At 40.2% G+C, this 12,731-nt stretch overlaps 1 protein-coding gene across 1 annotated transcript in view; it reads right to left on the bottom strand.

Annotated features, from left to right (window-relative positions):
* srcin1a (SRC kinase signaling inhibitor 1a) overlaps positions 1-12,731 on the bottom strand; it is a 59,445-nt gene that overhangs the window by 22,427 nt on the left and 24,287 nt on the right. The window contains exons 4-6 of the mRNA XM_020607316.1: positions 8,852-8,878; positions 2,808-3,003; positions 1,241-1,536 (exon numbers count right to left, since the gene is read on the bottom strand). Of these exons, the coding sequence (XP_020462972.1) occupies positions 1,241-1,536; positions 2,808-3,003; positions 8,852-8,878 (519 nt within the window). The remainder of the gene's footprint in view (positions 1-1,240; positions 1,537-2,807; positions 3,004-8,851; positions 8,879-12,731) is intronic.

Genomic DNA, 12,731 nt, shown 5'->3' with positions numbered 1-12,731 from the left:
TTTTTTTACAACCCACATTTGCCTCTTTTCCTGTTGTTAATTTACATATGTTGTGATTTTTCTCATTTCTGCAGCTCTCAAAATCCAAAGAATCTGCTTTTCCTTGTCACATACTGCAATTACATTTTGTTGCCTGGCTCACCTCTGCTTTTCTTTTCATTCGCTTCACACAGTCCTAGCTTACCTTGTCATGCAGCACAATGAAAAACACAGAAAAAGCAGGAGCATGCCAAAGGAATCTCTATGCTGAGGCTTGATGCAGAGGAATATATTTTTACACAACTACATAATGTGGTCTGCTTTGCAAAAATTGTATGGACAACTACAACAGGTGACAGACTACATAAAAGTGCAGGACCTTAAGATGTTGCACAAGATAGCACTAGACACACAACACGCACAGCAGCAAATAAATGGCAAGATGCTTGTTAAGATGCAGCCTGTGTTTAGCCTCCAACAGTTATAAAGAAGATATGGTTTGTGCGTCTCACATTTACTGTGAAAGATGGGTAACTTTGATTATTCTTGGTTTCGCCCAATAAAAGTGTTGCTTTAAACTAGACCTATAAGATTTCCCGGTACGGCACTAAAACTCTGTTTGAGGGTTTATTAAAATAAGTAGAGGTGCTCTGGCAGTTTAAGTATGTTGGTCAGTTTTCTCTTTACCACTTCATTCGTTTCTTGTATTCACACATGCATGAGTATGCACAGACAACATACAGTACATTGAAATAATCGTTTTTCACTGCCTGTTTGCACAGTTAATAGAAGTTGTATTCTCAGTATTGTGTGACTAATGCAAATGGTAAGCAGGCTTTTGTATAAAATATTTTTTTTAAAAAGGGTTCCCTCAGGCTTCCTTGATCTCTATTGAAGCAGAAATAGCTTCAGATGTTAAAATATGCTCATTTCACAGAGGTACATTGTTCTCTGGTGTCTGCACAGCAACAGATGGCCTACTTGAAGATAAGAAAATACATTTCCCAGAGGAATACCTGTTAAATTACTAACCCACATACACTCAACAGCCTGTCAAAGTTACCAATGATATTGAAAAAACAGAAACACCATTACCTTGAGAAACATACTGATCCTCTTTATGTGGAGGAAGAGTATTTAGCAGCTCTCACTGACGGCTTAGCTGTCAAACATCATACTTGTAGATCAGACAGCATTCTTTTTCTAAATAAACCAGTTTGCCCTCTTCACCACCCAACTCCCCCGGCTCCCTTCTCCTCACCCTCAGGTCTCCGTTAGCCAGGTGTGCTGCGGCAGGATAGGAAGCGTAGATGGGCTCTTTGCGGTAAATCTTGATGATGCTGCGGTCCTGGATATCCCGCACATCCTCCAGCTCATAGAAGACGTTACGTGCCTCATCTTTGATCAAGATGGCCGTGTTGGGTGACTTCAGCATACCTGCTGTCAACTTCTGAGGGAACATGTGCACAATGAGAGCGTGCAGCGTGTCCATGCTGCTCAGCTCATGGGTAATGTGCACCCGCCGTGTCTCATCCCCATACTGCAGAAACAGCACACCTAAAAGAAATTGATTGTTGAGATGGTTAAATCAGAAGGGGATGACTTTAAAGAATGGAGAAAACAACTAGACAAGCAATTCTGTCAAATTTAGACACATGTTTTGCCATTTTGTAAACTTCACTCCAGATGTTCTGTCTCTTGGTATTCAAGAGCTAGATAAAGATTTTTATTATCAGATATCAGCTTGATTAATCAATGACATTGTAAGCACTCATTTTCTCTTTCTGGAAGTGACTATAAGACAGTAAGAGCTGAGTGAGAATTCACTAATAAGGAGCAAAGATTGTTTAAGGCAGGCAGATTGTTTATTCCTAATTGATAATTAAGTAAACACAATGGATATAAGATTACCCCAAAATAGCCATGTTCATAGAATTCCTTGTCAGATGTTGAAACTATTCATTTAGGTAAAGATGAGTCTGATTCCTGACTAACCTGAAAATGTATCTTCATACATGATGTGGCAAACAAAAGCACCAAACAAAGCTGAGAATGATCAGTGATTACAAGTCAGGCAAAACAAGTGGGATACAGCAGACCAGTAGGGGAGAGAAGAACACAAAGATAATTATTTGTGAGACACAGGGTGGAAGAACTGGCAGCTCTGCTGTTCTACATCTGTCTCCAGTCCTCATCCAAAATTGCCCTCATCAGTCACTGCCACTTTAGTTTTACAGCCACTTTTTATCTCACCAGACCTGACATTTCACCACACCTTTGTCTTTATGAGCTCGGACTAGCCTCTTACTAACCCTCTCTGCACTTCCAAGGACCTTTTGTACTAAGCCCGTCTTTGACTCAGCAACTGAGCACAAACATATCCTTAGTACTGTATGATTAAAGCATGTGTGCAATATTACAGCCAAACAAACACCACCAAAATAACTATCTGAAGAAAAAAGTAGGCTTTAATTATTCCATACTAAACACAGTAAACTATACATTAGAACTTCTACACCTGCACAGATGTTAGGAAACAAGGTTTGCTCATATTCTGGTTGAATAATGTGAAAATATATGGCTTGTTACTCTAAGTTCTCTAACCGTTCAACAAAGTTATGTTATTCCAGTTCTCTGCAACAAAACAATGAGACTAAACAAAGCTGTTATGTTAAATGAGGTGAAAGTTTAACAGTTCCCACTCCCATTCTCAGTGAGCACAGCAATTCACATCACCAGCCACGTGAAGAGAACAGAGCTGAAAATCTGCCTTGAATCCAATCAGCATGATGTGACAAGAGCCAACCACCAGTGCTTCAAATCCTAACCTGGAGATCGTAGCTTATTCTGGCTGGCAGAGCGGGACAGCGGCAAACTCTGGCGAAATCGGTTCATCCGGCTGAACCCGAGGGGGATGTCGGCTTCCGACATGGTCTCCAAGGATTCAGCGGAGGCAAAGGAGAGCTTGGCAGCCTGGTCGGCAAGCCCAGACTGGGTAGACTGGGAATGCCGTGGACTGCGGCTCTGCAGCAAAAGACAGGAAGAAACACAGCTGACTGAGAGGTGAATTTGAGGTGGAAAGAATGAATTAGATGGTGCCCGTGAAATAAAACCAACTGGAAAAGAGACAGTGAGCACACAATGAGACACCACACAATGAACCATATAACAAGATTAATGAGAGCTTGACAATGATTTAGCAGCCAGCTATTCACTAAGAATTACTTGTGTTACAGTATGAAAAACACATTATACAGTAGTTGTACTCAAATGGCACAGCACTCCTGGGCATCAACCTTCGTGAATGGTGGCTGCGGAGTAAAATTAAGCCTGAAACTGTGCTCTAGCTTTGCATTAGTTTTCTCATGTTTGCTCTACTTTGCACACCTCCCACATGTCCTCATGCAAACCTGTGTCCCTGTGCAGCTATGAACTTTAAATGAATGCTTGTTGGATGGGAGGAGAAGTGCATGCAAATCCCACCCTGTCACTGTGGGTTTATCCTACAAGCCTACGCCCAGATGTCTCTCACTGAAAAACTGAAAAACCTGCATCTGGGGCTGTGCTCACTGAACTGGCTCCCTGATCCCCCACCGCTGTAGCATCTGCTGCAGCTCAGAGGCTGCTGTAATGAGCTCCCAGAATGCTTTCTGCTGATTGTTTGGATGACAGAGGCAGGCACATCCTTAGCCACAGTGCAGTAGGTATGACTGTCTCCTCCTTGCACCATGAACACAACAAGTTTTACTCCTTGCAAGGATTTTCTTGTCTGTGCAAGTCATGCTACAACATGGATCTACTGTGACTTTCATTAATATAGTATTTAATTAATAGGATCATTTGACAGAAGCCACACAGAGGGCCATCTCTGTGCTCATTGACTCTCAGCAGCAGGCTGTTTGAATTCATTCATAACCACACAACACTACACTGAACACACTCACACACCCATTTATGTTTTTGTTAATTGGGCAGTAACATAGGAGGCCATGTTGAACAGTAAACTAAGGCTGCAACTAGACACTACTTTTTCAATTAATCATTTAATCGAAAAAAAGAAAACAACATAACATGCCCTTTAATAGCAACTTTTGTATTTTTTGCCACATTAGTGGCATGGCTCTATGGATGGCAAAGTTGCTCTGTCTTTCCAGCATTTTGGTCTCAGTTAAAATTTCTCATCAGCTATTAGATGATGAAATGATGAAATGATATAATTTTGTACAGACATTCATGATTCAATCTGTCACAAACATCTGTTTATGACCAAACACCTGCAAAACTAAATATTTCCAATCGACATCAACTGTACTTTGTGTTTAGTTTTAAAGAACAAGCAAGCTAAAGAAAAGAAAACATTACTACTGGTTAACCAGCATGGCACTGTTAGCCTCATGTGGAATTTAGCATTTAGCTCCAAGCCAGACTCTTAGTCTTTCTGCTTGACAAATGTGTTAGTCAATTAATCATGTAACTCATCCATCAGCGAGATAGGTTGTTGTTGTTGATTAAATGCCGGTCAATCAATGAATCAATTAATTGTTGCAGGAGTACAGTAAACTAACTAAATGGGCAGTAGCAACCCATAAATACTGTACTGCTATCATTGGTTATTTGCTTTTTACATCGACAGCATTGCCAGCACTTTTTTTTTTTTTTTTACAGAGTAAGTTACAACCCTCATCAAGACTGAGAACCATCCTTCTGATAACGGCATGCTCCTCATTTCACTATCATACATAATTCAGTCACACATCCCCACAAACACACAGAATGAAAGTGTCCACTGATTGCATTGGCAGACACTGTCTGAGCATGCAGAAGGATGGTGATGCCAACAGATAACCCCCAATGTGTTTTCTAATGGGGTCGTTTATCTACACTGTGACAACAGTGAACAACAACACAGCCAACAGCACCAGAGAGGAATGACATTTACTGCCCTCTGTCATATTTTGGCTAGCTGTACTAAGAATACTTGGTAGAGCTGGGTTTGATAGCACATTATCTGATCTGAATCCTCTTAATGAATTAGAGTCACTTAGATTTTGTTTAGGTTCCCTATATTTTTGTGTATTCATTCAACAATTTTATATTTAAAGGAACAGCTAACAATAATTGGGAAATGCTTATTTGTTTTCTTGCTGAGACTTTGAAGAAAAGATTGATGCGACTCTCATGCCTGTATAGTAAATGTTTAGCTACCACATACAGCCATTCTACATAGTTTGCTGATTCATATTACATTCTCAGTGCAAACAAAAAAGGCGTGTGATAAAAATAAAAAATTGAAAGACTTGAACTTAACAAATCCTGGTATTTATTCAGGGGAACCAGCTGTCTGAACATAACCATATTACTCCTAAAAAAAATAAACACCCAGAAACTGAGTTGGCATGCCAATATGAGGACTACTTTCAGGAATGACTGAGAACATCACCATACCTACAACATGCCAAAGATTTATTTATTTTTACACTGCTGAGAGAAAAACATTGAGCAAAACCACATTTCAAAATCTTGAGTCATTCTACTGCAGCATGTGAGAACCTTATTTCAAAGCTAAATAACTTAGCTGGAGCTTTCTGGGAAAAGGAAAAGCGAATTGAGAATACAGTGCTGCATGACTGAGCTCATGTCACAGCATCAGCAGACTCAAATTTTAAATTTCTGAACTAGCTGAAAGGGGAAACGTGAAAAGTGTATGTAATATTCTAATTTCTCAACAGCTACGACTGTGCTGTTGAACAAGACAATGAAACTCTGAATTATGAGTGTTTGTAATCTCACTGAAGCTGTCATTATATATGCTTTTAGCCAGCTTCCTTTGTAACAACAGGCTCCAAACACCGACCTCCATATTGGGGGTTTATGTGATATGAAAACTGAAAGTCTCTCTTCAGTAATTTTGCATTGTAAATATTACTGTATATGTGAATATGCCATCTGGCCATGCATCTGGTCTTGCTAGATGTACCAATGTTCCACATGATGGTATTCACAGCCTCCTTTGAGGAAAACTGGTTCTACCTCCTTATTTTCCTCTACAGTCCTCCCCTTGTACTGTACCTCCCTCCCTCATGCTGTCCCTCCACCTCAACCCTTTCTTTTAGAGTGATCCAGATATTTTTTTTTTCAACAGCACTCAATTACTGTTGAGAACTCTACACTGTTATAAGGGCGTGGGAGAAAAAGGAACAAGTAGGGGACAAGATGATCTTACACGAAACAGAAGCGAATGGAGTGGAAAGCGGGACATGGCGGCCTGACAACAGACCTTAGGCTACAAACTGCATTAAACTCAGTGCAACCTCCCACCATATCCTTTTTTGTTTTGTGTGCTAGTACACACAAGCTCGAGTAAATGCGTATACACACACATTGGGTCTCTCTCGGTTTTAAAGTCAACAATGATAGCCTTAGTATCTGGGAGAGCACATCTCATCAAAATCTATCTGCCTCAGTCTGTAAACCTCTTTACTTTGATATCCAGTACTGTAATGAGACAGTGTGGGTGTTTCTGGCCAATTAAAAGTAACTGCATTGTCAAAATTCTGCCACATCGTTTGTTGTTTGTTGAAGGGGTCACAAAGGCTGATTAATTGCTCGAACAATCAAACAGTCTGTTTTATAGGAAGAGCTGTTGAATTTCTGACCGACTGTATCAGTTTTGGTCAGTCGTCCTGCAGTTTCAGCTGTTTCATACTCCCACTTCTCACATGGCTGTTATCAAAAGATCAGCTGTAAACTGTAGTGAGCTTGATTCAACTTTAAATTACTTTAGTGGGATTGCAGAAGGTGATGCTGCTGTTATTTCCTCCAGTGTGGAGGATGTGGTTGTCAGGTTTGAATTACAATTGCATAAAAGTACACTAGTAATTCTAAGATATCCAGCGGCACACGGTAATTGGTTCTAAATACGAGGGCTAAATCCTGATACTGGCACAACACATGATCCCTGCTGTCAGTCTCTTCTTTCTAGTAATTTCCCTGATAGGTGAAATGACATTCTGCTGGACTTGAACAAGACTACTGTATATACTTTAACAATATAAATGTCAAGCACAGTATGATGTGTGTAAATTGACAACGGAGTTTTTTGTTTTGAGGGTATTACTTGGGATAAAGGTGTTAATGGTTAAAATCAGGATCCTCAACACTTTCTCCTTTTGTATCTCTGTGTTTTTTTCCAGTTTTTCTGGTTTCTCCCAAATGATTTCATTCTCTTCCTCAGTAGCTTGTGTCTATTTTTGCCTCCAGCTGTCTATTGTCCTCTCCTTACTTTGTACCGCTGTCACTCATTTGTCTTCTACTCACCACTCCCAAAGCTCGCTGCTGACTCTTGCTGAGCTGCTTTATGTCAGCATATCTGCCTCTTCCTCTGTCTGTAGTGGCAGAGGCCAAAGCCACATCCAGCTCCCTTTCATACGGTGCTACTGTCTGCATATGAACATTCTGTGTCGACATTCTCTGGCTCTTTTGCCACACAAAAAAAGTTCACAGGTCTCTTTTTGAGAAAACCGAGAGCAAGAACAGCTCCCTAAATCGATCCATCGCCAACATCCATTTTGTCTCTACCTATTCTTCTCCCACTATCATTATTGTCTACAACTTTTTCAACTCCAAAGCCTCGACAAACAATCTCATAACACCCAACACCCTTCGCTCTTGTCTCTTTATAACACCAAGAGTCATCAATGCATGGAACAAATTGCTTTGTCAAATTGCTGTGAATTGTGTGTCAACGCAATCAGTTTGCTCAGAAAGAGAGGGAGCAAATGGCGCTATCTTTGAGGGGGGAGATGATGGCTGAGATTTCTGGTAGTGATTCTTTTTTCTTATAGACTGAAGCGAGGCAGCCTCAAAACATGGCGAGAACCAAATGTTACAGACATTCAACTGTGCATTGTTCCATGTCCAGCGCCTGTTCTGGTCTTCAATAAGATTTAAAAAGAAAACTACATGATTAGACTGATGATAATAGTTTTTTCAGAGGTAAAAAGTTATTGTAGTTTAGTCCTGATAGTACCGTAGTTCCATTTCATGTGTATGTTCACTGAGCTCTGAAAAATGATAATAATGATTTCTGCACAATTGCACAGCATTTTAACATTTTCAATTTATTACATTTTACCTTTATTGAAAACAATCCTACAGAGTTTAAAACAATTTAGCTATATAATAGATTTGTGTGTTAGACAGGGCTATAAAGCCATATCACTTGCGTTTCAGCTGTGGGAGTGAGAGATTGCTTAGACGTCCCCATGGGTCAGGGCATATGGTTATTGATACTCAGTGACATTCCCACCCTGTCCAAATGATATTGTGAGCAGGGAAGACTACACCACAGATGAGCCCTGGGCACTTCCACCCCCCCACACATCAATAAGTCCTTTAATTTGCTCTGTTTAGATAGCACACCTTCCTGCCAGCTTATATGAGGTATAAAGCCACACAAAGCAGTACACATTACAACGCATACCAGCTTATAAACAGCTGGTCTTCTCCAGCATATACAGTACAACTCATATTTTCTCCCTACAACCTGTGGATAAAACACATTCAGCAGCCCAGTGTTGACTCAAGCCTCTGTGCTAAAATCACAGCTTACTTCATTTTCTCTGTAGCATGTCAAAAATGTCTTCTTAATGTCTCAGTCTGAGTAATACTTCAGCAAGGTCACGTGGCTTCTAGCCATTAACGCTAGCTGACTGAGATATGATAAATCTCACGAGAATCGTTTTCTGCAGATTAAATGGACCTAGAGAAGTTTAAGATGTCACCACCCTGACACCTCTGCCATCGCAAAACAACACACACAGGACAGGAAGGTTGACAAACACACAGGGACACTTAGACACATAGCACTGACCTTAAAGCTCCAGTAGTTGGGCTGTTGCTGTGACGTTTCATGAAGAACAGAAGAAGAGAGGTAGGGACAAAAAAAAGGAAAAGTTAGATGTTGACTTCTAATGACTTGTGTTTATTGACAAAAGGAATAAAACAGAACAAACTGGATTGGAGAGGAGATCAGTCAAAGAGCATTGTCAGCTGCATTTCCTAAGTTGTTTTTGTGTAAGAGGTTCCTTTCCTGACAGGCTATTTATGACAGTCAAATTATAGCCATCTAAACCACAATCATTAAGTTTGATTTTTGTTCATGCAGGGGGTGGCTGTGTTTTGCTGGTGTTGGGTTACAAAGCCACCTGAAACCAGACCGGTCTGTTGGCTGTAACTGCTGAAAGGGAGGAAATGAAACGCCTGAAATCAAATGAACCAGCAGCCCACGTTGTTGCTGGGACATTGGTTTCTCTCTCAAACTTCTCCACCAGAGGCAACTGGTCTGTCTCCTCCTCACTCTCTCTCCTGTCTCTTTCTCTTCGATTCCACCTGCCACGCTGAATTCATCCTAACCTCATCTGTTCATCTTCACCAGCATATATCCATTTGCCCGTCCTGCTGTTCTGAAAAAGAGCCCATGTTTTGGCCGCAGCCTCGGGAATTGAGCTTTCCATTAAAACAGAATTACCCAGGCCAAACCGCTGATGGCCCAGAAATACCTCAAAACGACATGGAAAATTAAAAAAAGATTGTGCAGGATTCATGAATTTTAATTCAAATCCAAACTCTTATTCTAATTTTTATTCTTATCTGCAGGCAATTTTCAGTTCATTCAACCTCACTTTGCTAGGACCCACATTACTCAGGGAAAAAAGGTTACACGCTAGTTTTGATTTATTATAGCTCATGTTTTCATTATTCCTATCAGTCTTCCATTTTAATACTATATCAACTAAAGCCTATATTATTTAAGTAAACATGAGCATCAGAGGCAATGTTTTCACTGATTATTACCTTATTGTAATCTAGTCTTTCACTCCATGTTGCCTCATTCAGCCCTGATCATTTTTTCCTTCTTCACTCACTTGATGTTTCTCTCTTTCATGTTTGCTGGTCAAGAAGACACTAAGCCACAGCGTCAGGTCTAATAGACCTTTTTCACAGCAAACACTTTGAGTTGTCACAGTAGAAAAAGCACAGGTGTAGCTAACAACACTCACAATGGCTGAGTTCCATTAGGTGTCCCACTAAACAATGCCGCTCAGCAAGCGTGATCCTGGAAATGGTTCACATAAGTGGAATGCTTTTCCTTCAATGACATGTCAAAATGTGTGCTGTGAAAAAGGTTTATACAATGAGACCATCTGCAGGCTGTAAACATCTCTGAACACCAGACAAACAGTACAAAACACGTGCATACACATTTATTTACAGTTTTATAATGTTTTGTGGTTAGTATGCAATAAATAATGGCATTTTATTGTTTTGTACAAGAAGGAGAAGATAAGATGTATGCAGAATGATCAAACCTTTCCTTTAAACTTAAGCTATGCTCCAATTCCATAGCAAAAACTATCTTCGTAGCACACCCTTATGCAGTTAAGAAATCGAAATACCCAGATGTGTTGCAAAATATTTGTGCTGTTCGCCATCAATTAAACAGCCACTTTAAAATTACATTGCCAATGAAACTTCACAAAGAAGCATAAAAAGGTTTTCCTGTAAAAGTAGTAATTAAATATTTGGTTTCTGAGGTGCCCCTGGAGCTGTTTTATCACCATCAAATTTGGTTTGTTTCAGCTTTGTATCATTCCTCTTATTTCCCCTTTGTGAACTGCATCATAGGGGAACAAGACTACATCAAGAGCACCCTCAAAAATCAAGGTTTAAAAAAAAAGTAACAGAACAACAAAAACAACATCAACAAAAAAGTTTGCCAGGATAGCAAATAATTCTCCATTCATGCCCATATATGCTGTGTCTCCATTGTCAATAATGTTCATACAGCCTGGAATTGCCTCGGGATGTACAATTAGTTTGATTTAAAAGGCAAGTCAAATAAACTGTGGGCTACAACAATCAAGAGCGATACATAAATCAACATACGCTACCCAGTTGTAGGCAAGTCAATATATCATATAATCAATAAAGGGACACCATATATTAACAAGCTTACAGTACAAGTTAGATGTACTTAATCTCAGTCAAATAAATAAAGACGAGAGACCATGTCATGAAGCCACTTTTTAAAACTAGGAGGGGATATACTCTCAAAATAATACTTTTAGCTGCAACCCCAAAAAAAACATTTGCTTTTGGGAGCTTGCTGAACAACCCACTTTTGCTCTTTATAAATATAAATGATTGAAACAGTGAATATATCTGGGAGTGCCTAAACTTGCCGAGGCACTAAGTCTGGTGATAATGATATACATTTCTACCGATGTATGTCAAAGCAATTATTCTTAAAGACAAGTCTTTCACGTGTTACCCAGCTAGTTGCCATTTTCTTTTTTCTAACACATTCATAGCAGATATTGTAAACCCTGAAAACTGCGTCTCATCAAAGTCATAAGGATTAAACGCTCTATTGCGGGTCAATAAAATTAAGAAATGTCTTTAAAACCCCCTGGATGATTTCAAAAGTGCATTATGACAAAAGCTAAAAACAAGAGTGTTTCTCTTTATTGTTCCTGTTTTTCACAGGACAGTGGAGATCTGAATCTATAAAACATCTACACCTCTTTTGAAGAGGAGTAACTGAAAGCTTAGACGATCCAGTGTGTGAGGTCATGGGTGAAGCGGGTCACTTTCAGGGATAAGAGATGAGGTTTTTTTCAGGTTGAACACATATTGGCCTTGATAACCTGATCACTCATCACACATATAGCCAGCCAGTAACATTCATCCCTGACAGCGACTCAGGGGCACCACTGGTGTATCATGAATAACTGCTGTTCACTTGTTCGGACACGAATGATTTTATTTTCTCACAAATCTAAATGACTCCGAGGGCTGGCTTTATTGGCACAGAAGTGATTTGTGGTCTTTGGTGTCTGTCTCTGCAAGCGTTACTCTGTTTGTTCCTTTAATGAGGCTTGCTCAAAGTTCTCAGGTAAACACGTTCATTCCTCACAGCCTCGTGTGGTTTTAGTTGTTGCTCCGCTGACAGCTGCACACACTGGAGCTGGACTTTGAGCTGCAAATATTTCACTAGGTGGGTGTGAGAGCAAACTGTAGAGATGTCATTTTCCTCTAACAGTTCTCCAGCCTAGCAATCAAACATTACAATCAATGCAAATTCTGCAATCAGTGCATTTCCTCTGTGGGGAAATTATAATCATGTTATTGTTATCACACTAATACATTCAGCAATAATCCTAGATGACAGATGAAACTCTTGACTAAGGCTCTGTTACTACGGCCAAATGTACATCTTGTCATTTTTAACCTCCTGTTGAATTACATATGCTGTGAGACCCAAGGAGAGAGAGTAACTGATGTATGTTTTAGATGTCAAATTAAAATTGGGGCTGAGGGTCTAAATGCATTTCTGACTGCTAAGTGAAGACACCCATGTAAACATTTACACACAGGTGTGCATGTGCACTCACTGGAGCTAGCCACAGAGCTCCAACAGAAGGATGTAGCCTCAAAGAGTGGAGCGCTGCATTACCTGACCTGCATGTAAAGCAGGCTGCACTCACACCACCCCTCCTCCACCTTGCCTCTTTCTCATGTCGTCATCCTTTCTGCCCCCCCCCAGACCGCAGCCTCTGTCTCTTTCTTTAATTAAAAAAAAAAAAACACCCACAAGTCTGCACGGCAAATTCACAGTCACCCAAAGAAACACACTCTGTGTACAGTTTCCAGTATCGTCCACTCAGCCTTTGTCTAGTCTGGGCTTATGA

This window comes from Monopterus albus, unplaced genomic scaffold (genome assembly GCF_001952655.1).
Source record: "Monopterus albus unplaced genomic scaffold, M_albus_1.0 scaffold85.1, whole genome shotgun sequence".
NCBI classification, from domain to species: domain Eukaryota; kingdom Metazoa; phylum Chordata; class Actinopteri; order Synbranchiformes; family Synbranchidae; genus Monopterus; species Monopterus albus.
Note: the sequence above shows the minus strand (reverse complement) of the source record. Positions and strands in the feature narration are given on the sequence as shown.